Raw genomic sequence first — 27587 nt, forward strand, 5'->3', positions numbered from 1 at the left:
GTTTTGTTCACAGGAGGAGGGGAGAAGCATTAGGTACCTGGTACCCAGCAAAAGCCCTGAGGGCAGAGTCATCAGTGAAATTCCTCAAAGAGACAAAGGGCTCGATGGGGGTTCCTTGCTGGTACAACCAGGTCACAAGCCTAAGAAGGCTTGACGGGTGTGGCTGGCTCCCTCCCCAGGGCCTGCTCTGTTTCAGATCTGGGCTTGGCTGGCCAGGCTGCGCTCCTTCTCCTGGCTCTCCGCAGGACCGCAGGCTCCAGGAATTTGGACCGAGTGGCAGAGACATCGCCGACAGAGACGGCAATTGCCAGCTTCCTCCCTATGCTGTCTTGTGATTCAAAGCAGATTCTGTTCCACTTTTTTAAAAGGGGAACACGTTAATGCTGGAGACCCACACAAACAGAAGCAAGCAAGGAAACTCCAACAGTCCCCTGCGAGAGTCCGTGAGTAAACAGCTCATCCGCAGTGTACCATGGCGGGACGTGGTCATGGGGAGTCCAGGGGCATGAAGGTCTGACTGCTGTGTCCCTGCAGGAGGGGACAGGAGCTTCCAGAGCACTGGGACTTGGTCATTTCCCAAAGGACCCTGGGCTGGGACCCGCTACCTCCAAACTCACACACAGAAAGACACCCACACCCATGCACATCCCCACCTTGTGATGCCAAGTCATCAAGCACTGCCTTTGTGCTTGGCTGCAGGAAGGAAGAGCTGGGGAAAAGAGGATGCTTTTCCATTTGGGACCCATCAACACCGTTGAGCCCAGGGGCTTTACTTGCGAACTTCTCCTTCTCAAATGACTTTGGACTGGGCCTCTCTCCCACTGGTCCTGCCTGATACCAAAGTCAGACAACTTAGCAGCAGTTGCTACAGGCTGCACATGTGGCCTAGACACTGAAAATACTTTTCACTTTGCCTTTCTATTCTTTGCCTTAATTTCCAGCTAATGCACTGTCTTCCTTGAAGGGGTACATTTCTGTAGTAGGAGCTATATTTATATCATTCTATTCTCTGTGAAAGTGTTCTTTTTTATGAGAATAATTCACATCACTAGAATTGATATTCTAGGTATGATTCGCTCATGGATCAATATTTTAATATGCATTTATATTCCTAATATTTCATGTACCACTAATAGGAGACCAGGACTGGAGTCACAGGCCTGTGTCTGTCCCCGTGTTTTCTTCACTGATCCACTGAGCTCTCTAAACCTCACCATCTCTACATTTGCAATATAATAGCAGCTACTCTGTAAGATTGTTGTAACAACTGAGAAAATATCAGGTCCTTTTTAACATAGTATGTGATTTGCTGTTACTATTATTACTACTACTGACAGACATGGCACAGCTGTGAGCTAGCTAAGTACCAAGAAAAATGAGTAACATGTACTTCTTACATTTCTTTTCCAACATAATGGTTTGCTTCAGGTCTGTCCAGAGCCTGGCCCAAGGTCACACATGCAGTAAGTGACAGAGGCAGGCCTAAAATCCAGGCCTTCCAATTCACAGTTTGGTTTTGCAGTGAGTAGTTTTCAGGGAGACATTACAAGATACAGTGAAGCATCGGGTGCAGGGCGGAAGCAGCGGGTAACAAACAAGACTGCCCATCACCTCCCTCCGCTGTGCTCAGGGCCTGCACACCCAGCCCCAGGCAGGGGCTCTCTGCAGGATGGACCAGCTTTTGCCTGACTTATATCTCTTCCCCGCTGAACTGCAGAAACCATGTGGCGTCTGCTGCTCACTCTCTTGCTCCTTCACGCCTGCCCCCCTGGAGGAGCCGGCGACCTCCGTGAGGACCTGATGTTGCTGAAGACCGGGCTTGCGCTTCGCCTCTACCACAGCTTGACTGCGGGCTGCAACCGAACCAACCTGGTGGTTTCCCCAGCCGGTGCACTCATCCCTCTGGAGATCCTGCAGTTTGGAGCCCAGGGGAACACTGGCCGGCAGCTGGCTGAGGCCCTGGGGTACACCGTCCAAGGTAAGAGGGCTGCCGCTCCCCCCACCCCGCTGCGCTGGCCCACTGCCCCGCTCACCCTCACCCTTGCTCACCCTCAGCCTCCTCTCCTCTCAGCTCCAGCTGCCTCAGAAGAGGGGTGGGGCAGGCAGGGAAAGCAGACCACAAGCAAGAATGCAGCCCAAGGCATTCAGACTCTGGATTGTTACTCTTGACGATTTTTAAGGCTCCCTTCTAACATCAGGGTTCAGGGCAATTTCTCAGTTGTTTTACAAGCCCTTTTGTAGTGTTTAGTAGGTGCCAGGAAGTGCTCGAAGCACTTTACAAATGTAATTCATTGTCACAACAACCATATTGAGGTGGGTCATAATCCTATCATCCCTGTTTTACAGATGAGCCCAGTAAGGCACAGAGAGCACAGGCAACTTGCCCAAGGTCACACAGCTAGTAGGCGGCAGAGCTGGGACTCAAGACCAATCTGCTCTCATAAATCTGTGACTTACTTCCAGTCAGTTCCATATCTACCAACACAGTTCTAGGATTATGTGCCTCAGAACAGCTCTGCCCACCCCCCCACCCCCTGAAAGGAATAGCTCTGCCAGCAGTGGCAGGAGTCTCATGAATGCTAGGTCAGCCACACCTGGCCCAAGGTCATGGCCTCTGGCTCAAGACCTGGCCTGGGTACCAACCTCCCAACTCCATACAAACACACTCATACACGTAACTTTCCTTCTCTATCTTAGACTAAGATGCCAGTAAAAAAGGATGGGGGTTACAACTGTGTACATTAATACTTTTGAGAAAGCACAAGAACTAATATCAACACAGACACAGCAAGAGTTTCCTTTGAGCTGGAATCTTGAGCTGCCGAGTAAAGATGTGCACTCAAGACGTCAGGCTGCAAGGCACCAGCTGTGTTTCCTGTTCCCCTCCATCCATACCCTGTCCCCTGCCAAAGCAATTCTCATGATCCTGCTGGCCAACAGACAAATGTGTTTTCTTTCTGGAAATAACCGAAGACAAACATAAGCTATCTAGCTGAATTTTTCTCAGCAAGAATATCATGGAAACGCACGTATCCGTGGGGCTACTCTTCAGGCACGTTAGATCCAGTATGATGCCATCTATCAAGCACTTCCAGCTCCTGCTGTGCAGGCTGGTGCAACGCCAGGAACTCAGCAGCCAGATACACAGGGAAAACTCGGAACACAAGCAGCCCAGTCTCATAGGAACGATGCACACAGAAATACACTCCAACACAGTGCAGTTCAGTGTACTTATTTGAAATAAGTTAATACAGGGGAGGAAAGATTTATTCCACTGGCAGATCAGGAAGGAAGGAAACCTGACATCTGAGCTGGATCATGAAGAATAAACAGGGAAGAGGAGCAGGCATTTCAGCCTTAAAACAGATTCTCCTTAAAAACAGGATTAGGGGGAAAGTAAGAAATGCAAGTGTAGTCATCCTGCAGAGAAAGGGAACTGATGACAGTCAGTTCTCCGTTGTCAGATGCAGTCGTGGTATCTGGTTAACCAAACACGACAATTAACAGGGTTTCCATAGAGCCCATTCAAGAATTACCAAGTGTCCAGAATGCTGAATGGCCAAACTCTGTGGAACATACTCCCACCTTTTTTTTCTTACTCATAAACAGCTTCGATATTTTATGAAGCCACGGTTAATTATTACAAAGAGGAATGTGCTGCTTACAGAGTTCAAGTTAATAGAATACCCCTGTATTTTGTTTGCTCCAAAATCGCTCACAGAATCACGTGTGTGCTGCTTACAACACCCCCCCATAGTCACCACCTGCCCCGGACCAGTCTTTCTCTTACAAGTCAGGACAGAGCAGGAATATCAACCCACCTTCCAGGGGCTGGGGCACTGCTCCCGCCGATCAGCAGAGAGACCTAGCCAGGGCTGCAGTGGGACATGTCGGTACCGTCTTCTCACTGATGTCCAGCCGTCGCGTGACCACCAGAAGCTCTGCCAGAGTTCCCACCTGCTGGTCCTACAAGCTTGGCATGAGTTTCAGAACAGGCATCAGTGGTATCTCCCCAAATACCTTTGTTTTCACCACGTGAAACATACGATTCCCCAATGTTCCAGGTTCTAGGAATTTCCGTTGGTTTTTTTCAGGTAAATCAATAAAGAACACTTTACAGCGGGGGGAGGGTATGCTCAGCGGTAGGGTGTGTGTTTAGCATGTCGGGTGTCCTGGGTTCAATCCCCAGTACCTATATTAAAAAAATTTTTTAAATAAATAAACCTAATTACCCCCCACCAAAAACAGAACACTTTACAACTTTCCCTTAAGCACAAGAACAATGCTGGGAACAGAGGCCTCAGAGGTGCAGGTGGCCTGGCCCCTGGGGAAGAATTCTGACTGATGGTGCATGTGGACTCACCTATACAGTCAGCAAGTCATCTAATCCTTATAGAAACCACATGCAATCACTAGGCCTCCATTAAAGTCCCAATTTTACAAAAGAGACAAGAGGGTAATGAATTGGCAAGACTCAGTTCACCCAATAGGCAAGTAGTGGAGCCAGGATGTAAGTTCCAGATTTTCTGACTCCAAATCCTGTGTTCTTTCCTCAGTGCCTTAGCCCCACCCTCAGCCATTGAGCAGTTGCAGAAATCACGACATAAGCACCTTGGCTTCCTATTTTTCACCAGACTCATCCTCATTACTCTCTCAGCCCAAGCAAACCCATTAGACACCATCCTAAACTTACCCCTCTTTAATCAGCATCATAGAGATGGTTCTCGCAGATTGAGAATTTTATACACATTAATCTTACAAAGTCAGAACCCCCCCACCCCTCCAGATTCAGCGTCACACTCAAGAAGTTCAGTTCAGCCAATGTATTGAAAAGGAAGGTGTCCTGCAGCAGGACTCAGGAAAATACCATTTCTTCTAGCACTCTCCTGCCCCTCTGCACCACCCCAGAGACCTCCAGTCAAACCCTCCCCACCTCCCCATACATTCCTGATCTCTTGCAGCCCTTCTGGTTTCCTTCCTGCTCGCTCATCATCCTGTTAGAGCCACCCAGCTCCTCCAGCAAGGAAGTTAGCTTTCTAGGAAGAGGTGGCGAGAGGAATTGAGACCACAGTTTCCAGGGCTGCGGGGCAGAGCAGTTTGTCACCGCTCACATCAGTCCCTTTTGCCCCATTACAGGCAAGACCAACCAGACCTAGGAAAAGCAGGCAATGCAGTGAAATAGGAGGCTTCATGAGGCTCTCCAGAGCAGGGGAGCAGAGTGCTCCCAGCCCACCTGTCCATCATCTGGGGGATGGGTACAGGCGGTGAAACCCCACCCCCAACAACCAGGTGACGCTGAGCGAGTTTATTAATTTGTTTGAGCCCCAGCTCCCTCATCTATAAATGGGACCATAATTGCACTTAATTCACAGGGTTGTTGAAAGGATTAAATGTGATCATGCATGGAGAGCGTTTAGCACAGAGTCTGCGAACACTGTCGACCTTTAGTATTTTTCATTCTGATCATGTATATTCACTCCAGCCGCACTGAGAAAAGTTCTTCCAATGTGCAAATGGTAGGGACAAACCAGGCTCAGGTGGAGACAAGATTTCTCAAGCTATTTACTCTGCTTCTTAATGTGTCTGGCTAGGAGAGTGGCTGGTTCCCTGGGCCGGAGAGCGTGATAGGGCAGGAGAGCTCTGTGACCATCCCCTACGGTCACATGAACTAAGGACCACAGAAATGTCTCAGTTCACCCCCGTAGACAGTCTACATTCTCCAGGGACACGATTCTATAAGTACTTGTGATCTTCCTCAGTGGAGGAAAATCTGATGAGTATTTATTTTCATTCATTGCTTTGCTCTTAAAATAAAAGGCAAGCACTTGAGTTAGGCTGTAATTCATTATATATAAATACATATCTTGAGTCCATTCTTTATAGTTGTAGATTCTAAGCAGCGGCTTTGGTAGTGACATTTTTGCGGAGTAAAATCTGCCCACACCTGCATTCTGCAGCCTGGGGGTTGGGAGCCCCAGTCGGGGTGTATTCTGGACACCTTCATCCCCAGAAGGACTTTGGCCTGGCAAGTCAGGGGTCGGAGGTCTGCTGTTGCCTCCTGGCCTGGCCTCTGTGACGTGAAGGATGGGCCATGGAGTGGACAGACTCACAAGCCAAGTCAGATTCACTCCACCTGGTGCCCTGGGAGAACCGAAGCAGTGAGCACAGGGCGGTGCAGGAAGAGGGGGCAAGGCCTGTGTCTCGCAGGGCAGATTTGTGGGCAGCCACAGGGTTGTGCCTAAGAGGAAAGAGAGGCGAGGGGGACAGGGGAAGGGGCATGTTCCAGAGGCCCTGCAGGGGAAGGGGTCCCGACTCCTGGAAAAGCCCAGCCTGCATGTGTCCGGAGGACACTGAGACAGTGACTCGCCAGTGGGCGAGAGGCCTCACTCCAGCTACAGATGCTCAGGGGAGAATAGAAGCCACAGTTGTGAACAATAGCATGAAAGAGAAATCTACTATTGATTGTGGAGAGAAGGAAGCCATCTCCTGTGTAAGCAGTAAACAAATAGGAGTCCAACTGCCGTCGTGGAAACTGTGGACTCTCTCAAATGCCTATTACTTCCTCAACATTCTTGCAGGGTCTTGCTGACATTAACAATGGGGGCTGTTGGCTCGGGTTTAGAAGGATGGGCGTTGGGGCATGGGAGGTGTTCTTCCCTTTGCTCTGTGTTCCTCACATTGAAAGCATAGTTCCAAAAAGAAGCCGCATCCAGATGCCTCTGGGGCTCATGACCTGCAGTTGTGGGAATGAATTTGAGGTCCTGTACAAGATACATTGACCATTCAACACCCCAGCCACCCTCCATCATTGTTACTCGCGACGTTCCCCGTCAGTCCGCTGGCGCTCTGAGTTCATGAAGCCCCCTGCGCAGCAGCCCCGTGGCTTTCCCGGCTCTCAGCTCTCTCTGCTTCCGCACCGCTCTGTGCCTCTGACTCAGGACATTCAGGAAGAACAACCTCTGGGGTGTTGGAGTGGTTTTCTCTTTGACTCAATCACAGCCTGATTTCTTCCCAATCGAGCACGGTTTCTTCCCCCTTAACTTTTAATCTATGGGCGCAGGCTAATTCCTGAGCAACTGAGCTATGACTTTGCCAGACCGACTGTTCATGGTGGGTGATCCTCAGGAAGCAAGAGTGGAGTAGCTGGGGTCCCATTTCCATGCCACGTGCAGACAGAGCTGAGGCCACCTCCTCTCTCCTCTCACCACTGTCTACTGATCCAACACCTTCTTCACAGACCCAAGGGTGAGAGAGCAGCTACGGGCTGTCTATGCCACGCTGCCCAACGCCGGCCCAGGCGCCAAGCTGGAGCTGGCCTGCACGCTCTATGTGCAGGTGGGAACGCCGCTGGCCCCCTGCTTCGTGGAGCAGGTCTCCCAGTGGGCCAACAGCAGCTTGGAGCCAGCCAACCTCAGGGAGCCCAATGGTACCACCATGCTGACCAACGGATGGGCCTCCAGGCAGCCCACAGGTAAAGGGGAACCATCCACTTTGATGAGACTAAGAAGGAAGGAGGGCCGGAAAGTCAGGTACCACCCACTACTTGTCAGAAGCCATGAGATGGGTACTTGAGCCACCCTCAACTGCAGCAGAAGTCTGTCCTCTCAGGAGACCCTACCCTTGAGTGAAGCAAGGCTCACCTTTGGTCCCCTTCTTCCCCGCCCCCACTGATACCTGCGTACACATGCGTGCACGCGCGCACACACACACACAGAAGGATGCTCTTCAGAGCCTCCCATCTCCAGTGGAGCCCTGGAGGCTTTATCCCATGCACTTGCCCTTCCAGGTGAGTTCCCAATGAACTCTGTTCTCATCTACAATGAACTTCCTGTGATAGCAAAATGCACCAGGAGCCCAAAAAGTGGTTTCTTGGGAATTTAGTGTAAGGACAGAATTCAAGGAAAAAAATTATACACAATATTATGTATAAAAAATTATACATAATAATAAGATGTTTAGGCCAGTGTTAAAAGAAGACTTATAAACAACCTACCTGTCCAGCAATTAGGGATGATTCAATGAATTACAGCACCTGCATATCCTGCAGTTGTAATTATTATCAAAGATGATGAACAGTATTACCATTTACTGAGTGCTCAGTTTATTCATTTAGTACTCTTCTAAGTGCTCCACACATTACGCTCAGTGCCCCCTCACAGTAATCCTAAGAGGTAGGCACTACTATTGTCCCCATTTTACAGATAGAGAAACTGAGGCAGAGAGTTGGGCCTCCTGCCTGGCACCCAGAGAGCCAGGATTCTAACCCAGCAGTCTGTCTCTAGCATCCTTGACATACGAGAACAAAGATTATGCAGAAATAGGGAGAACGTTCAACACCCAATGTTTAAAAGGCAGAATAGGGAATATAGACTCTATGAATTGAGAACAATATGTGTGCGGACCAGAGTGCAGAGTTAAAATGCGGACATTAAGATCTCAGTTGATAAGGTGGTTTCCTCCTCTTTCAATTTCCCCGTTTCACAATGTCTTTCAATTTACTTAAAAACGTTTAGTTCCCTGTAGCAGCTTGTTTTACTGCCAAGATGCCCAAGGCCACAGTTAGCTGCTCTCAACCCTGGGGTGGCTTGTCCTTTAGGAAAGAGGGACAGTTAATGCTCCCAGAAGACCAGGGCCAGGCTGCCTGGGTTCAAATCCAAGGTTTCCATCCTGGGCAACTGAGCCTATGCCACTCGCAAGTGTGACCTTGGACAACCACTCTCGGTTCTTGGTGCCCCACCTACAAAACTGCGAACAACAACAGAACTGGTGAGAGGAGTTGGGGAGGGTTTAGGGTTTGCTAAAGCATTTAAAACAGAGTATGGGTTTATTAAATAAATAAAGAGCTGGGGCAACACTGCCCCTTGAGGGGTGGTCAGCCCGGGCTTCTCTCAGGAATAAAGCAGAATTTAAAGACAGAGCCCTGGACGTTGTTGTGGAAACAAAGGCTCTTCCGGGGATGAGGCCCAGCATTTGGGGCGATGGGGGTCGGGTGGGGCTGGGGAGTAACACTGGTCGGCATCGCCCATCACAGCACCCAATCCCACCCAGGGGCGTGCATGAGCAGTGCAGGCCTCATGCTTCCTGGGAAATAGCCCCAGCCGGAAGTAGCCCGAACTAGTTGGAACCAGCCGAGCATGCCAACCTGTTAAGAAAAAAATAAGTGCACGGTCTCCAGCCCTAGCGCGTTACAAACGCTACAATTCCACAACGAACAGCACTAAGTAGCAAGCTACGAACCCAGCTCCGGGGCCGCCGCGGGGCCGCTGGGGTGCGCGCACAGGCCTCAGCATCGCGGCGCTCTCGCCCCGCAGGAGAGGACCCGGGCGCCTCCACGTGGGAGCGCGGCGGCGGCGACGGCGGCGGCGGGGCGTCTGCGCAGCTGCTGCTCGTCAGCACCATGTCCTTCCAAAGCGCTTGGCGGCACCGATTCTCCTCGGACACTCAGCTCCTGCCTTTCACCTGTGCCCAGGGCCTCGTCCTCCAGGTCCCCATGATGTACCAAATGGCCGAGGTCAACTACGGTGAGCCGCTTCCCCCGCCGGGCTGCCTAACGCAGAGGAACCCCGGAGCCGGGTGGGCGGGACGGGCGGGAGGAGGGGGAGACCCGCCTCTGCTTTTGGAGGGTGGGGCTGGGTTTCTCCGTGGTTCCTCTGCTGTGCGGTGTGCGGAGAAAGGGATGACCAGGGAGCGGGAGACCCTGGGGTCAGTGAGGGAGCACAAGGGGAAGAGAAACCCAGTTTCATGTCTGACACTGAGATAGTCTGAAACCAGAGAGGTTTGGACCGAGCCCCCTCCCCTGGCAGACACCCCCATAAAATGAACAGCCGCTTCACTGGTGCTGAGAAAGAATGGAAGGTTGGGAGTCCAGACTTGAAGTTTCTGTAGAGCATCTTCACCCAAAAGTGCCACTGGCCTGAAATACCAGGGGTCTGCCTGCGCATCCTGCCTCATGTCACGCATCTCCGTCCATGAGTGAGCAGCACCCCCACCCTGGCTTCCTGAGAGTGAGAGGGACACCCTGTTAATGAAATGTATTGTTTCTAGTACTGTGAACTGGCCCTGCCAAGGGTCTGGTGTTTGGTTCCACCAGCTCCTGGGACAGAACTAATCCCCCATCCACTGACTCCCCAGGCCAGGTCCAGGACCCTGCGGGCCATCAGGTGCGGGTGCTGGAGCTGCCTTACCTGGGAAATGCGGCCAGTCTGCTCCTGGTGCTGCCACATGACAAAGACACCCCACTGAGCCACATTGAGCCCCACCTCACAGCCAGCACCATCCACGTCTGGACCGCCAGCCTGAAGAGAGCCAGGATGGACGTGTTCCTGCCTAGGTGAGCCGCTGCGTCATCTTTACCGGGCGCTCTGCGGCCTGATCCAGTTGGCCAGGCCTGGACTAGAGAACCCAGGCGGTCTGACTCTAGGGTCTGTCCTCAAGCCACTGGGCCAGCTTGTCTAACATCCCCCTAGAGGGTAGGCCAAGGGGGAGTTACCCTAGAGTTTGGGTTCATTTCATAGTCACTGCTGACTCACTCATGATAGAGGCTGAAAGGAGCTCATTTCCTGGGGTTTTCTTGAGAGGAGATACTCTGCCTTCACTGGGCCAGACTGGAGCCCCCAGGCCTCCACTCCAGCCTCATGCAGCTCCCTGGGTGGGGAAAGAAGGGCAGTGCAGTTACCTTGAAGGAATGTGCCCTAAACTTGATCACATCCTAAGAGTACACCATCGTCATTTGTCAAAACCCAAGAGGCAAAATCGCTTATGCAGCTGAGCAAATATAGACATAATTCTGATCAGAAGGCAAATCAAGGCACAAAAAAATCAAGACTTTAAGTCCTTGTACTGAAAGTTTCATTCTTTCTAAATAGAGGGGAGCCTTTCTTTGTGAAAACCCAGTAGGTACAGATGCAAAACCCCAGTAGGTCAAAAAGCTAAACGATGATGCTGCTTTGCAAAGCTTATCACTTTCCAAAGGATTCTTCAGTGAACTTCTTTAAATGATAAGCTTCTCCGGTGCATCTGAAGTCAGAGTAAATTCATAATTAATTTGTAGACCAGCATTCAGCGAGGAAATCATATGTGGGCTCACTTTCAGTGTGTGGATTCTTCATGCTCCTTCCCACTGGCCACCTTGGCCTCCTCCGCTGACCAGGCTCTCTGCAGCGCTGAGCCAGAGGCCTTGGCTGTGCTCCCTGGAGGAGTTAAAAATAAGTCCAGGCACTGGAACAAAAACACACAAAGAGAGACCCAGTGAGTGAAGGGCCAAGGTCTAAAGTGGGATCTGGCATAGCCAGGGCAGAAGGTGAACTTAACTCTCAGTTAAAGCCTATCTCTCCAAACCAAACGTTTGGACCCCAAATCAAAGCCCAGAGACTGGCGATTTCAACAAATCTCTGTGGCATGGAGCAGAAGCTACCGTTATATTTGTTATATCTGAAAGAAGCTCAGCAAAGGAAGAAGAGCTTTCAAGGCTAAAAGTGGAGAGAGAATGCAGCCGGGTACAGGAATTGGCTACAGTCTTTCTGGGTGTTGGAGACAGATGGCTGGCCTCATTGGGAGCAGCTGATGTAAGGAAGAGACCCCTCCCCCCAGGAAGTGCCCAGCTCCACTGAGAACCCTCCGCTGGAGCTGATTCTGCCCTTAGAACTTGGAAAGCCTTGAGGAATGATCCTAAAACACTTTGGCCTTTATCCTCTATTTTATTAATATAATGTTTTACATTGATTGATTTTCCCATATTGACCCCACCTTGCATTCCTGGGATAAATCCCACTTGCTCATGGGGGGATTTGTATGTTGCTGGATTCAACTTGCTGGTATTTTATTGAGGATTTTTACATCTGTATTCCTAAGGGACACTGCTCTGTAATTTTCTTATGATATCACTGTCCAGTTTTGGTAAAGGGTGTCTTTTTTTAACTCAAGATATTTTTGTAGCATTTCTTCTGGACTGGCCTTCATAGCCATTCAAGAAAACAATCACTGTCATCTTTCATAGTCATACCTCGCTTTTACAGTTGTCTTTAATTGCTAACAATGATATTACCCTGATTTATTACCTACCGTAATCACCATACCTTAGCTTTGGCTTCAAACATACCTTAGCTCTTTCTCAACGTCACTGAGAAACAATAAAGCCACGGTGGCAACAATAAAGTACCCGAGCTGCAAGCTGCGCTGGGCATTGTTCTGAGCACCTTACAAGGATTGTTTCATTTAACTTTCACAAAGTTAAGAACAAAGTACTACTATTAGGCTTGTTTCACAAATGAGGAGACTGAGGCAGAGAGAAATAAAGTAACTCGTCCCAAGTCCCTAGTGAACATGAGGTTGAGCCAGCATCCAAACCTGGCACCGAATTCCCAAGGTCACGTTCATAACCACTATGTTTCAGCAATGAATTCTCAAAAGAGTGTGTTTTAAGGATTGAAGAAAATTTCAGAAAAGGCGGTCCAAAATTTTTTTGAGAAATAGCATTCTTAGAGAAAGCAGGTGCCTTTTTGGAAACACAAAGATTCAAAACACATTTATGAGAAAATCTGATACGTCTGTTGAAAATATTGGTCACATTGTCTTGAGTGGCAACGAAGACCTTTGCTATTAAACAACAGGTCTTGTGCAGTATTTTTGCTCTCCTGCAGGTTCTGCCTGGTTTCTAGAAAAGGCCATCCAGATTCCATTTTGAACTTTTTTATTTTCAAAGAAAAATAATGTCAGCAGTCCTGTTAAAAGGCCCCTTCAACAGTAAAATTTTAAATGCCTTGCCCTTGAAGACACGTGACACAATTGCTCTGCTGATTCTTCCTGCTCTCAGGACTTAGGAGGGAAAAATCAAAGCCTTAATTTGCATCCCTTCCCGGCTCTGCATCAAAGACCCACATGCAAACCTAAACATATGTCATATCAGGTATAAACATATTAAATGAGACACTCTATTGATTGGCAATTAGTCAACAGCTTCTTTTCTGCACCTGCTTTGTGTGAGATGCCCCCAGGATGCGAGGTAGCAAAGTGTAGACGCCCAGAGCCCTGGCTGTGCCCTCGGTTCACCTCCCTTCGCGTCGTGCTCCGCCACGTTCCATGTCATCTTGGGCCATTTCTTCAGCTCTTGAAGCCTCCGTTGTTTTGTCTGTAAAATGAGAATAATAAGAACATAGTTATGTGAAGATGAAATGAGATCATCTGCATAAAACACTTGTCATCGCACCTAGCCCATGACAAGCACTCATTGCATAGGGACCAGGGTAGCCTCTCTTCCCCAGTAGTTTACAATATCATAAATAACAGTCATAGGAAGCAGAGTGTTCTGTACATCGAACGAGTAGAACAAAGTGTTTAATGGGGCTCTAAGAAACAAAGGTCACAGAACAGCTGGGGAAGAGGAGGAGGAACAATTGAACTGAGCTTTGAGGAAGGGACAGTCATTCAAAGTCAAGGGAGACCTGGCAGGAACAGCAGAAGCAAAGGTCCAGAGGTGGGAGAGAGCAGGTTAGTCAGGGGGGTTGGGGGTTCTGGAAGGAGCAATGACAGATAAATCCAGATATGAGCCTGGAGATCCCAGACTTTCAAATTAGGGGGTTTGGATGTCATGGGGTGTGTAGGGAAGTCTTTTGAGTGCAAAATTTAAATAAAAGTTGATGGTTTGTTTTTGTTTTTTAGGTTTAGGATCCAAAATCATTTCAACTTAAAACATATTTTATATTCTTGGGGCATCACCGATCTTTTTGATCCACTCAAGGCCAACTTGAAAGGAATTTCAGGTAACAAAAGTTCTTCTTCCAAACTTATTGGCATTGGGTTTGGGGCAGTTTTCTCATACACTGATCGAGGGGGGTCTCATCTATGGAGCCTTCCGTGGTAAACAGCCAGAGTTCATGTTGTTTAAAAGAATAGAGGAAGTGCTTTGCTTTATGTAAGAAGATGTTGCTTCTGATAATAGTCAAATTTGGGTTGGACTTTGTGGAGGAGGAGGTATTTCTTGAGACGTCTAAGCACCGTTTTCAGTTACCACCTTCAGAGTGAAGTCAGTGACCACAGGACATGATATAACTTACCCCGCCTCTGCCCACATGACCCGGAGCAAGACCAAGACATGGGGGCAGCAGAGCCCTGCATTCTGACCTCCCACTGTCAGGCCGGCTGCACACTGTCTGTTTCCTCCCTCCTCGCCCTCCCTCCCTCCTGATCCCTCCTCTGTCCTCTTCTCATGAGCTAACCTTGAACCTCTCCCTCATCCATCCAACTTCCTTTCTTCAAATTGCTCATCCATCGGTAACCTTGCCTTAAAATGTTCTCCCTCCCCGAGTCTATACTAAATTTCTTGGCTTATAGCAGATACGCTACTACTAATCACCAGGATCTGTGTTCACCCGGGGCCTGACAGAACTGACATCTAATGTTAAAAGAGAGTGAAATGCCAGACGTTATGTTCCCGAATCCTCTCTGGAGAGCTCCAAGGGCTCTGGTTTGTTTCTGCTCTGGGTAGTAGTCAGTTATCTGTACAAAGATGACCCTGGAGCAGGCATTGTCATTGGCCTTGATGCTTTTCGGTGCCTGGTGAGCTTTTGAATGCTAGAACCGTACAGCACAGATAAGTTTTCTACAGGTTTGCTCGGAATCTTCTTGCTTAAGCAATCACAGGGGAAAAAATGTGAGTTTGGTCCACAAGTCTTGGCTCGGGCTTTCGATGTGACCAGTTAGACTGCATGGCGAGTTACTTATTAAATAAAGCGCAGGAGGAAGGATCTATTCTAGATTGTTTATAGTCTGCCAGCTCTGAACTCATTGCCTAAACATGCAAAGAGATAAGCAAGGCCATAGTCAAGTTTGGGCAGAGTGCCCCCAAGGATGCCTGGCACACATTTATAGTCAATAAATATTGTTGACTTGGTTGAATGACTCAACCAGGAATGTTCCCTGGTGACACAGGCATAATCTGACGCTGCAGGGAAAAGAGGAAGACTAGAAAGAGTGAGAGAGTGAGAGGCAAGGAAAGAGCAAGGGATGAAGAACTGGCGTGTGTCTATCTTTAATAACGTGCAGAATCCAATCACGGTGTCTGTTTGTGACTCTGGGGCTCAGTTGTGCATTCCTGTTACTGATCGTGCTAGCTCAGAACTGCGGGGCCATTCTGACCTTTTCTTCCACACCACTACTTTCAAGTAACTACAGCCACACTGCACTGTGACTCACTGATTGTCCCTTCATAGTTCTTAAACCTCTCTGCCTGACGTCTTAGAAGTACATCCTAAAATGCGATCAATCCTATGTCCTCAAACAGGACTGAGCGCAACCCGCATCATGCAGCTCCCTGACTGGTAGACTTCTGAGGCCCAGAGCTCCCTTGACAAGACCTAACAAGCAACCTCTTTTAAAAAGAACCTTTTAAAATACCTAACCTCTTGTTTTATAATGCAGTCAAAGTCTACTTATATTTGCTCAGATTAGCAGAAATATAGGCTCATGAATCTGTCTTGTTAAATAATTATCAAGCAGTTACCATTTGCCAAGTAGGAAGCTTGTATGCATGTTTCCTAGTGATAAAACACATCTACCTTATGCTTTTCTCCCATAAAATTTTGCTCCTCTAATGCAGGGTTCACCAAATGATGGGCCACCACCTATTTTTATAAAGTTGTACTGAAACCTGGCCACTCCCCTTCATTTACAAATCATCCGTGGCTGCTTTCCTGCTATACAGACAGACTTGAGACATTGCAACAGACACCATATGGCCTGAATGGCAAAAATATTTAATATCTGGCCTTTTACAGATAGAGTTTGCCAACTAAAATATTGCTTTGCAGTGCCCTCCTTTAAACATAATCAAGAGAATAGTCACTTCTGTGCCTAAGTGGGCTGTTGACTTAATTCTGAAGACATGGCCACTGAATCTTTCTAACCAACAGTTTTATCGTTCCTCAAATGGAGTAGCCACCACCCACCTCACATCTTACTTGTGGAAATGAAATTCTTTATCATTTAGCAAAGCATCAGCAGAGAGCTTGTCAGAGAGGAAGAGATCAGAACATGCTGGTCTCCCTTCCTACAGTTAACAAGGGGTTACCAAGCAGTTTTGTACTATTGATGGAAACTCAGTAACTACAGGGAACATTTGGGCTTTTCTGTCCATTTGGTTCCAAAGCCCAGAATCATTTTATTCAGGTTCTTATTCCCTGTTTAAAAGTCACTCATCTCATCTTTCATAGCATCAAATTTTTTTTTTTTTTTTTTTTGGCTGCATGAAGAACTTGCTCAATATCCTTTCAAGGCCCAATTGAGCCCAGGGTATGATTTTTCTCCTTAGACAACCTTGACACTACATGTTACGAAACTTTTGAGAATGATTCCAGTTTCATTTACACTAGAGACACCAGCTAGACATACACTTCTTGAGCAGCCTCACTTCCTCTAGGATCAACAGGCTTTGGTACAAACTCGTGCTTCCTAATCCAAGAAATATTCCTTGTGCACAACTTGAAACTTTGAAGAAACGATCTTATTCTTGATTTCTGTGAGTAGTTTCCAGTCTCTGCTCAGGAAAACCTACAAGCTCCCTGTTAGGATGAGTGAATGAGCAAAGCAGCCATAGTTGCTTGGCTGTGTACAGAAGTGAACTTGCGCCACACCAGATGGCTGGGCAGAGCTACAACAGGTCATCAAGGCTGCAACATAGGGCTTTCCTGCCTTCAGTCCCCTTCCCAAGAAGACCAGCTGGCAGATATCCATTGACAAGTCACCATTGTAGAAATCCCCTCACCGGGGTGAGAGTGAAGCACGCTCTGAAACACAGACACTGAGAAGCAGCACAACAGAAAGGAAGAGGAGTGGCTACACTCTGAGCACATCACCCCTCCTCCGGGCTGACGCAGCACTGCACTGAGAGTGCCCCGGGTCTGCGGTTCCTCCAGTGGGAGACAAGAGCCAAGGTGGATGTCCAGCTCATTCAGTGTTGCAGGACACATCCTGGCAGGCCCACCCAGGTCTCACCCCATGGGGACCACTGAGGACCAGCTAGAGACGGAGAAGCGGGGCAAAGCTTACAGCAATCAGCTCCCAAACCACAGGAGATCATATTGCAGTGGCACCTGAGCAAAGACCCCGGCCAGCAGCAATGCCCATCTACCCCAGAGGCCCCATCTGCCCAGAGGGCTCAGTTGGCAGTTCTACGATTTGGGTCCCCAGTGAGTGGACCATACTCCCACCCCACCCAGGAGGGAAAGTAAGTTCACAGCCCCGCCCCACTGCCAAGCAGAGCCTCAAGTCCCACTTATCCGGGACGCCTGGCCAGAAAACCAGACAGCCGAGAAGCCTATCCTACAGCCCTTCTTCGGCAAAGACCTAAGCCAACAGCCCTGCCCAACTGCTGAGCATAGCCCCTGGCACCACATAACCAGAGAACCTGAACAGTGACTTTGAGCAGCCTTGCAGCCCAACCCATGGTACCACCAAGCCATAGAACCCAGCCTGTGGTCCTGACCAGCCAATGGCACCGTCTAGTCAGGAAACACAGCCTGAGATCCCACCTGAGCAGGATTGATTGCAAAGCCCAGCCCATAGCTGCCCAATCATGGTATCCAATCAGTGGCACCATCCTGCCGAACGCAGCCTGCAAACTCACTCAACCAGAGGTGATTACAGAGCTAGCAGCCCAGCCTGACCATGAGACACAGCCAGAAGCCCCACTTGAACAGGGAGCTCATTCAGTGGCCTCACTTGAATGCATAGTCCAGCCAGCAGTCCTTCCCAACCGAAGAACCCAGCCAGCAGCAATCCCCACAACCTCAGGGCATATGCAGTGGTCGTGCCCAAATAGAGACCCTAATAGAAAGCCCCACCTGCCCACAAACGCTACCAGCTGCCTGGTGAAGCTCTTCCCCTGCCAAAGCAAACCTGTAAAGTCTGGAAGAGGAGACTGCTTACTTAAATGCATAGATACCAATGCAAGGACTGAGGATCATGAAAAAGTCAGGAAAACATGACACCACCAAAGGAAACAAATAAAGCTCCAACAACTGCCCTAAAGAAATGGACAGCTATGAACTGTCTGACAAAGAATTCTGAATAATCCTTTTAAAGAAGTTCAGTAATCTATAAGAACATACAGACAACTAAACAAAATTAGGAAAACAATGCACATATAAGAGTTCAGCAAAGAAATAGAAACCATCAAAATACCAAAGCAAAGCAAAGCAAACCAAACCAAACCAGAAATCCTAAAACTGAAGAATACAATGACTGCACTGAAGATTAATAGAACGCTTCAACAGCAGACTTGACCAAGCAGGAAAAAATCAATGAACAAGAAGATAAGTCGTTTTAAAATTATCTAGCCAGAGGAGCAAAAAGAAAAAAGAATGAAAGAGTGAAGAAAGCCTATGGGAGTTGGGGACATCCATCAAAAGAAACAATACACAAATTATGGGAGTCCTCAAAGGAGCAAAGAAAGACAAAGGGATAGAAAGTCTATTTAAAGCAATATTGGCTGAAAACTCCCCAAACTTGGAGAGAGAGATGGGCATCCAGATTGATGAGGTACAAAGAACCCCAAATAGTTGAACCCAAAAAGGGCTACACTGAAACACATTATAATTAAATTGTCAGAAGTCAAAGAATTTTGAAAGCCTCAAGAGAGAAGAAATAAGTTACATACAAGGTAACCCCCAAAAGATAATCAGTGGATAGAAATCAACAACCTTGCAGACCAGGAGGGAGTGAGATATATTCAAAATATTGAAAGAAAAAAAATAGCCTAGAATACTATACTGGCAAAGCTGTCCTTCACAAATGAAGACGAGACAAAGACTCTCGCAAGCAGACAAAAGCTGCGGGAGTTCATCACCAATAGACCTACCTTATAAGATATGCTAAAGGAAGTTCTTCAAGCTGAAAGAGAAGAATGCTAATTAACACTGTGAAAACGTATGACTGGGTAAAAATCAGTGGTAATGGTAAATATATCATCAAAGTCAGATTCGCTAATATTGTAATGGTGACATGTAATTAGAACTAATCAATAAATTCAGTATAGTTGTTGCATACAAAATCAACATACAAATACAGGTTGTGTTTTTATACATTAACAAGTAACTATCTGAAAAAGAAATAAAACAATCCCATTTACAAGTGTATCAAAACCAGTAAAGTACTTAGGAATAAATTTAACCCTGAGAGTGAAAGATCTCTACACTAAAAACTACAACACCTTGATGAAAGAAACTGAAGATCCAAATAAATGGAGAGATATCCTGTGTCCATGGATTGGAAGAATTAAATTGTTAAAATGTCTATACAACCCAAACCAGTCCTCAGATTCAATGCAATCCATATCAAAATTCCAATGGCATTTTTCACAGAAATAGAAAAAAAATCCTAAAATTTGTATGGAACCTCAGAAGACCCAGAATAGCCAAAGCAATCCTGAGAAAGAACAAAGATGAAGGCATCACACTTCCTGATTTCAAGCTATATTACAAAGCAGTAGTAACTGAAATAATAAGGTACTGGCATACAAACAGATACATAAACAAATGGGCCAGAACTGAGGCCCCAGAAATAAATCCATGCATTTACAGTCAACTAGTATTTGACAGTGAAGCCAAGAACACTCAGTGGGGAAAAGATAGTCTCTTCAATAAATGGTGTGGGGAAAACAGGATATTCACATGCAAAAGAATGAAACTGGACCTCTATCTTACACAACTCAAAAAATTAACTCAAAATGAATTAAAGACTTAACAATCTGAAACCATAAAACTCCTAGAGAAAAACATGGTGGAAGACTTCTTGCAAGTGGTCTTGGCAATGATTTTTTGGATATTACACCAAAGGTACAAACAAAGCAAAAATAAACAAGTGAAACTACATCAAACTAGAAAAAAACTTCTTCACAGCAAAAGAAATAACTGATAAAATGAAAAGGCAACTTCCAGAATGGGAGAAAATATTTGCAAACTACGTATCTGTTAAGGGGTTAATGTCCAAAATATGTAAGTAACTCACACAACTCAATAGCAAACCATCATCATCATCCAATTAAAAAATGGGCAGAGGATCTGAATAGACATTTTTTTCCAAAAAGATACTCAGATGGCCAACAGGTACATAAAAATGTGCTCAACATCACTAATTATCAGGGAAATGCACATCAAAACAATGAGATATCACCTTACACGTACTAGAATGGCTATTACCAAAAAGAAATAACGAGTGTTGGAGAGGATGTGGAGAAAAGGGACCCCTTGTGTACTGTTGGTAGGAATGTAAATTGGTGCAGCCACTGTGAAAAAGAGTATGGTGGCTCCTCAAAAAATTAAAATAGAACCACCATCTGATCTGGCAATTTCACATCTGGTCATAAATCCAAAGAAAATGAAATCACTATGTCACAGAGATTTCTGCCCTTCATGTTCATGGTAGTATTATTTACAATAGCTAAGACATGGTAAAAAGCAGTGTCTACCAACAAGTGAATGGATAAAGAAGTTGCAGGACATACATATGTACACAATAAAATATTATTCAGTCATAAAAAAAGAAAATCCTGCCATTTGCAACATTATAGAAAAATTGAGTGCACTATACTAAGTGAAGAAAGTCAGAGAGAGAAAGACAAATACTGTATGATCTTACATATATGTGTAATCTAAAAAAACCAAACTCACAGAAACAAAGTGTACAATGGTGAGTGCCAGGAGTGGGGAGAATGGGTGAAGGTAGTTAATCGGTACAAACTTCCAGGTGTAAGATAAGTTCTGGGATGGAACGTATGGCATGGTGGCTATAGTTACCAATACTGTGTTGTATATTTGAAAGTTGCCAAGAGCGTAGATCTTAAAACACACACAAAAAACTGTATGCAAGGTGATAGACGTGTTAACTAATCTTATTGTAGTAATAATTTTGCGATATGTATACATGAAATCACATTGCACACCTTAAATGTACACAATATTATATATGTCAATTATATCTCAACAAGGTGGGTTGGGGGTGGGGAGAAAGACAGGCGTGAGGAATGGGCTGGAGAAGAAGGATGGAGAAAGGAACTAACCACCTACTTTCAGAGGCCATTTCAGATTCCTTTCTATGCTGGGCTGGGTGTTTGCTATGTGACACATGCTCTCCATCTTTTACAACTAAGTGGTAAGAAGATGAGAAAGATAAACTAGAAACACATTCTGGTAATAACTTTTTAAAAGCCACTAATGTTGCCAGTAGTAATAATAACTGGGAAGACAAAAGACGCAGCAAATCATCATGTTTATCCTGCTTTATGAGAAGCCGAGGATGAAATGTGGGGATAGGGATTTACATTTTGCAGACCTTACATTTACACTATGTCATGTTATGAAGACTCTTAAACCTTTTGAGTAACGGCCAACCACATACAAAGGATGATGGTCTCTAACAACGGAGAGGGGCACTGAAACAGTCGTTTGGATGAAACTTGCCAAAGACCCGTCTGTGCTGTCCCCTGTGACCCCACAGACACCATCCAGCAGTTCCTTACAAGTGAAAGCAGATTAAAGAACATGAAGGCAGCTGTTTTTATGGGGAAATGTAACAAATGTACAGTGTGAGGAGTGTCTAGTATCCATTCATCCAGGATTTACTGAACACGTATGTTTAGCAAGCATTATTAAGTATTTTAAATGCATAATACAGCTTCTGCCTTCTGGGAGCTAACAACCTAAAAAGGAAGGTTGAGGTGTCAATACGTGTAGATGTTATGGAAGAAGGAGTGGAGAGTATGCCAGGATGGAGGGTAGGAAGAATTTTACTCGTGTGCTTTGGATATTGCAATACAGGAGCAAAAGAGTTTATATTGTGGGAAAGGCGGCTAGTTTCCCAAAGTATGTTCCCCAGAATGCCAACCTGGTCAATTTAGAAACTGGAGATAGTGTGGGTGGTTTCACGGTTAAACACTACGTATTACAGTCCTCCTGTAGAGATTCACTGTGAACGTTAGCAAATTACCAGCTCTAGGAAGTCTACTATTCACAGCAAAAGCACGAAACTATTCAACCTGCAGTTCCCATTTTAATGAATCACGGAACCCTTTTGACAGAATAGCACCTATAAACGACCTTGGGAACTTCGTATGGCCCTTTAATGGCACTAAACAGCTACCAGCACTGCAGAAGAGGATGAGCCCAAAGCCAAGAGAATCCCTTTGTGCCTGGCCTCCCCTAGGCTTAGTTTCATTAGTTGCTTAAATTTCCAGAGCTGCTTAACAAGTAAGCAAACAGGCATCTGTAATACACACGATCAAGCAAGAAGAAAAACCCAAACCCACAGAGGACTCCTGAATCCTTATTTTGATCACAAATGCCGGCCTTCTGAAATGTTAACTCTTCCCAGAGATAAAATGTATGAGAGCCGTGGGTGCCGGGGCACAGCAGGCTGTGGGTCTTGGCCTGTGGCTGTGCAAACATGAAAGTGCGTTATTGGACCACGCCTGGAAGGTGATGGAGAAAAGCTATTTAAATGAAACTTCAGTTGCAGTTTCAAGAAATTGAAGTAGCCAAGTGCATCTAACCAAAGACTCATTCCTAACAACCAGTTGGTCCCATTTCCACATTGTGCCAGGGTGCCTGGACTCTAACACAAACCCGTTTACTATAATTTAGCTGCTTATTTCATTAACATGTATTTAAAATGCTCAGATACCATACTAGATAGTAATAAAGTCACAGATTAGTAAAACCTTCTCATGACCATCAAGCCACCACTCGTTATACACAAAATTCTTCCTTCTTTCAGTGGTGCATTTCAGTTTGCTCAATGAGCTAGTGAGCCGGGCTAGTATTAATTACAGAGAAATTTGTTTCTTTTCTAAAAGATCCTACAGAAAAAGACCAACTGCAAAAAGAAATCAGATTCTGCACTGGTTTCAGGACAAGTGATGCCAAGTGAACGTTTCCATTGAATTTCCCCTTCCTCTGGCCCTTGTCTGGTCCCCTTCACTGATACTGGAAAGTAACTGTTCCTTACAGCTGAACACAGCCGACTCACAATTTCCTGTGTGCGCCTTATTTACAAGCTGGATGAAATGCTGCGTGTTCTGTACTCTGCTGGTCTTATTCTCTCACAACATTCATTTGCCATCGCCTTGTATGGACATGAAAAATGCAAAACAAGTTAAAAGTTAGCCTAAGATGAAACAAAGCCCCCTTAAAATACAACACATACATCAAAATGATTAAGACTCGTGCCACAGCCCCCTTTCCAGTGGTGTGCCAGAGGTGACCAGACACACTTTTGAAAGGTGGTTTCGTTGGTGTAGAAGGGTGGGTGGAAATAGGCACTGCACTGTCAGAAAACCTGCATGTGCCCGACTGCCTCTTGTCAGGTGACCTCACGGGACTTAATAGCGCACTCAAAAGTGAGAGGGTTGGACTGAACGATTTCTAAAGTTGCTTCTCATTCTAAAGATTCTGACTTTCATTCTTTATCGTGTCATCAAGTACCATTTCACTCTGAAGAGTTATTTAAAAACGATGGCCAAATTACAAAAATCTGTCAGTTCCTCTAACGTTATCACTCAGATTCCTATTTGCTAAGTTTATAGTATCTTTGAAATTGTTGGCACCCTTTTATAGTTCTAACCTCATGTTTTCTTTGCAGAGTCTAGCCCGTGAGGCGAGGTAGCTGCATAACTGATACACTGTTGGTAAACAACGCAATCATGAGGCATGAGACATTTTTCATACACTGCCTTTTAAAGCCTATAGTAAAAACCTGTGACTGTCATTTAAAAGTGGCTCTTAAAATGCAGCCCAAGAAGGCATTCAAGGGAGATCATCGCAGAAGCTTGCTGAATGTGCCTATTTCCTGGGCTCCAGAATCTGCACTTAACAGATACTCTGGCAATTCTTACACCATGGACATTTTAGAAATACTGACAAAAAGATTTCAATAGCAACTAGAAAATATTTTTGAAAATTAACTACTGAAAAAGTGGGGCACAGCTCTGAGTATTAGTTTGAGGGGGACTATTTTAGATAATTTACCAAATCTGAGGATTTGACAGTTGCATAAAATATTGCACCTTAAACATTTCCCAGACGAATCTCTTCCTGGCTGTACAGTAAGCAGCATGTGAGACTGTAACTAAGAAAAGTCCGTTCTCTACAAAATGTACTCAAATCCTTAAACTAAATGCACCAGAAATGCAAATAAGTCATCACATTTTTGTCTCCTGGGTCTAGGCCAAGATGGCTTTTATGTTTCTGAAGCGATCCACAAAGCCAAGATCGAGGTTTCAGAGGAAGGCGCCAAGGCAGCTGCGGCTACAGGTATATCCGTACCAGGGCGTCAGCAGTACTGCTCACCCGCATCTGCCTTTGTTAGATTTACCTGGTCAGTCTCCACACTTCTAAACCTTCCCACTAAAACCCCAAGTCCACACGTGGTAGAGCATTTTTTAAAAAGCAATGTTAACAAAGTTTTTGAAAAATGATGGGAGAAGAGAGCCATTTTGACAGGAGCTGTACCATGACCCCGTGAACAAGGAATAGAGTCGTTCTGAAAATCACCTTTGGTATGGAATTTATTCCATGAAGTATTTTGAAAATAGGACACAGGGTTGGCTAGGCGGTGTCTTTTCTCTCTAACTTTCCCATTTACACTCCATCATAACACTAAACAATGAGGTATCACTAGGATGCTTTTATTTCTTCAAAAATCAAGGGATATAAGTGACTTCGTGTCCAGTTTCAATAGTGACTTTTCCTCAAATGAATAGAAAATACAGTATGATTCTATTCTTTATCGTTCCTGCAGCTCTGTTGTTACTGAAAAGGTCTCGGATTCCTGTTTTTAAAGCAGATCGGCCATTCATCTTTTTCCTGAGAGAACCCAACACAGGTATTACAGTATTTTTGATAGAATTCAGATAAATTAAATATTTATCCACATCTCTCTATAGCAACAAGGGTTCGTTTGTCCAGCGTAGCCTAGAACAATAAGCATTCCTTCTAGCTGGTTTCTCTGGTGCTTCAAAAGCTCCCCAGTTGCTACATCGTCTATCCCGAGAGAGGGGAGTAATTCCTAACTACAGCGGGAACTACATCCTCTGTGGCTTTTTTGCCTTTTCTCTCAGCCCATTTGTAGTTGATGCAGATCTTTAAAAATCCAGGTTTCTACTCCTGGGGAGACTCAGAACAATCATGAAACTAAAATAAGTAATAATCTTGACCTTTTTTCCCCTGTTGTTGCCTAGCTTTCTTGGCATCATAGGATAAAAGAGTTCCTTCAGGCCACCGGAGGGCCCAAATAGGCCTGACTCTCAGCACCCCGAGTATCCTAGGGAATGCACCTGCATTTCTACAGTTTTTTTCTGTTGATCTTTCTCAAGCTTGTGGAAACTACACAAAAATCAAATGTTTGCCCCAGTACTTTTAAGTCCCACCATACAACCTCATCTTAACTCAAAAATCGTATGGTACAGACAGAGCCCAGCACATCAGAAGAAGCAGAAGTCCTTTAAGCATCAACAACATTGAACAAAGTATTCAAATTATTTCTCTTAATGTTCCCCCACCCTCTCTGGCAATTATTTATCAGCCTAAGAAAGAAAAGAGATTCTCAGTAAAGAGTTGTTGGCAAGTCTAAACAATGTGTTAAAAAGATATAGGATGGAACAAGACTAACAAAATCAAGCAAAAGTGGATCTACTTTAACTAAACATCAGGCATTATTTTTATTTATGGAGAGAAAAAGTCAAAAGTTAGAATAATGAAAATTACGCATAGGTTTTACACAAATTGTTAAGGAAATACTGTCAACATCATTTTATCTGAGAATCATTTGCATACTGCTGTAACTTGTGCTAGAAATCAAAGGAACACTTGTGACAAAAAGGATGAAGATAATCATTCACTAGGAAATAATCTATTTGGGGGTTATTTGGGGAGAAAAAGTCCATTAACAGAATATATTCTCCTAGAATTTCACCAGGATCCTCCCAACCCCATATTTATTAGATGAAAATGTCACTTATCACTCAGAATCAGGAACAGAGAGCCTTCTCTTACAAAGGATACAGGTCAAAAAATGAAAGATGGGGAAAAAATGACAGGTTCTACTCCCTCAAGAAACAAAGAGACAGGACTAAACTTGAACAGAAGGGTCACTGTCAAAAGCTGATAGCCAACAAAGGTTGATGACAGTTAAAAGAGAACAGTTTTTCTTCTGGAATTCAACTGCACAAAAATGATGTAAAATCTTTGAACAAACTAGTAAAGGACACATCACTATTTCCATGATTTAAGAGTTTTCAGAACCACCTTAGTAAACAGAATGAAAATATAATCCGACACCAGTCCTTAATCCGCCGCACATCTAAATATAGTCCTTGTTAATTTATTTACCTCTCTCACTGGGAGGTACTTGCCCACATCACACAAGCCAAAATGGCTTCTCTTCGGGGAACAGGAGTACTGAAGAGACAGAAATGAGGCCTGGCCTTCAGTACACCGAACTGACAAAGCTTACTGATAAGGGCAAATAATCAATTGCAAATGGGACACATACGAGAACATTAACAAAAAAAATGATCTTAACCTCAAGTTAAACTGTTGGAGAACATCATTTGTCCAGCCTAAAGTCATCCAGTGAACTAAAAGGGCCAGAAGACATGATTATTCCCCTCACATGTACTCCACACCTCCCATTTACTTACAAGAATTCTGCAGTAAGTATTTCCCTAATTTAATATGCCCAGCTTCTTAAAATGTAAAAAACCTGCAAGAGATGGGGTATTAAGCTTGAGTTTTGATAGGTTTCAAAGCTTGTGACTAGGTTTTGGGATGAAGGTATAGAGTTTGGTGGCAGAGATTAAGGACAGAAAGAGATGAATAAACTGCTTCTCTCCAACTCCCCTCTAGGGGTCACCCCCCAAATGTATTAAAGGTCAAGGGTCTAAATGATTAGTACTTCTTGAGCAACCTGTGAAACGGAAATAACTTTCTGATAAGGAAAGCTGCTAAATATTGGAACAGAGTCCCTTTCCTAAGTATTCTTGTTAAGGATGAACTTTTATCTGAATGATTTGTAACCCTCCTGTTAAATCTCAGAATCTAAATGTATCATTTAAGACCAGACAGTATATTCTGGATTTTGTGTATCTGTTATTGAATTTAGCAATGTGACTGTAGTTAATTACCTTAACAACCCCATTTATTAAATGATATCCTCTTAAAGATATTTTGTAGAGGCAAAAAATGATTTCAAGAATTACGTATGAAAATACTATATAACGTTACATTAAATGCTTCTTTTTCTTGACAGGGTTTGTCTTCAGTATTGGGAGAGTTTCAAGTCCCCTAGACTAAATGAACAGATCACAAGCATGTTCTCCACCCTCATCTATGCTTTTCTTCATAAAAAGTTACAATTTCATTTGCTATACCCTTGAAATTTTAAAAATGTTCTGCTAAAGTGTAAAAAGATAAGGGTATGTGATTTTCAAATATTATGAACCTAAAAATACTTCAATTTTACTATAATTTTATAAATTTATTTCACCCTCTTTTAATCTAAATGTATTTTTTAACCTTTTCTACTGGTTACCCCAAAAGCACTAC

At 45.1% G+C, this 27587-nt stretch overlaps 1 protein-coding gene and 1 long non-coding RNA gene across 3 annotated transcripts; one reads left to right on the top strand and one right to left on the bottom strand.

Annotated features, from left to right (window-relative positions):
- Positions 1-27417, top strand: SERPINE3 (serpin family E member 3). 2 transcript variants are annotated; one of them, XM_032496210.1, is made up of 9 exons: positions 1-443; positions 1718-1978; positions 7238-7471; positions 9312-9521; positions 10132-10330; positions 13657-13757; positions 24210-24296; positions 24784-24867; positions 27292-27417. In XM_032496210.1, the coding sequence occupies exons 2-9, from the start codon at positions 1723-1725 to the stop codon at positions 27333-27335; spliced, it is 1215 nt and encodes a 404-aa protein (XP_032352101.1). In that variant the 5' UTR covers positions 1-443; positions 1718-1722; the 3' UTR covers positions 27336-27417. The 2 variants fall into 2 exon arrangements, with proteins under 2 accessions (XP_032352101.1, XP_032352102.1); XM_032496211.1 differs by lacking the exon at positions 1-443 and having other exon boundaries at positions 1607-1978.
- Positions 10381-23507, bottom strand: LOC116668541. The gene is made up of 3 exons (XR_004325676.1): positions 23014-23507; positions 12969-13126; positions 10381-11217 (listed from the first exon to the last, which is right to left on the bottom strand). It is a non-coding gene; the product is annotated as an uncharacterized LOC116668541 (long non-coding RNA).
- Positions 27418-27587: the final 170 nt, after the last annotated feature.

The sequence above is a fragment of the Camelus ferus genome, chromosome 14 (assembly GCF_009834535.1).
Source record: "Camelus ferus isolate YT-003-E chromosome 14, BCGSAC_Cfer_1.0, whole genome shotgun sequence".
Classification (NCBI taxonomy): Eukaryota; Metazoa; Chordata; class Mammalia; order Artiodactyla; family Camelidae; genus Camelus; species Camelus ferus.

Coding starts and splice junctions, on each gene's coding strand:
- SERPINE3 (XM_032496210.1), top strand. CDS start 1,723: ATGTGGCGTCTGCTGCTCACTCTCTTGCTCCTTCACGCCTGCCCCCCT. Junction 10,331..13,656: donor ATGGACGTGTTCCTGCCTAG/GTGAGCCGCTGC, acceptor TTTGTTTTTTAG/GTTTAGGATCCAAAATCATT. Junction 24,868..27,291: donor CCTGAGAGAACCCAACACAG/GTATTACAGTAT, acceptor TTTTCTTGACAG/GGTTTGTCTTCAGTATTGGG.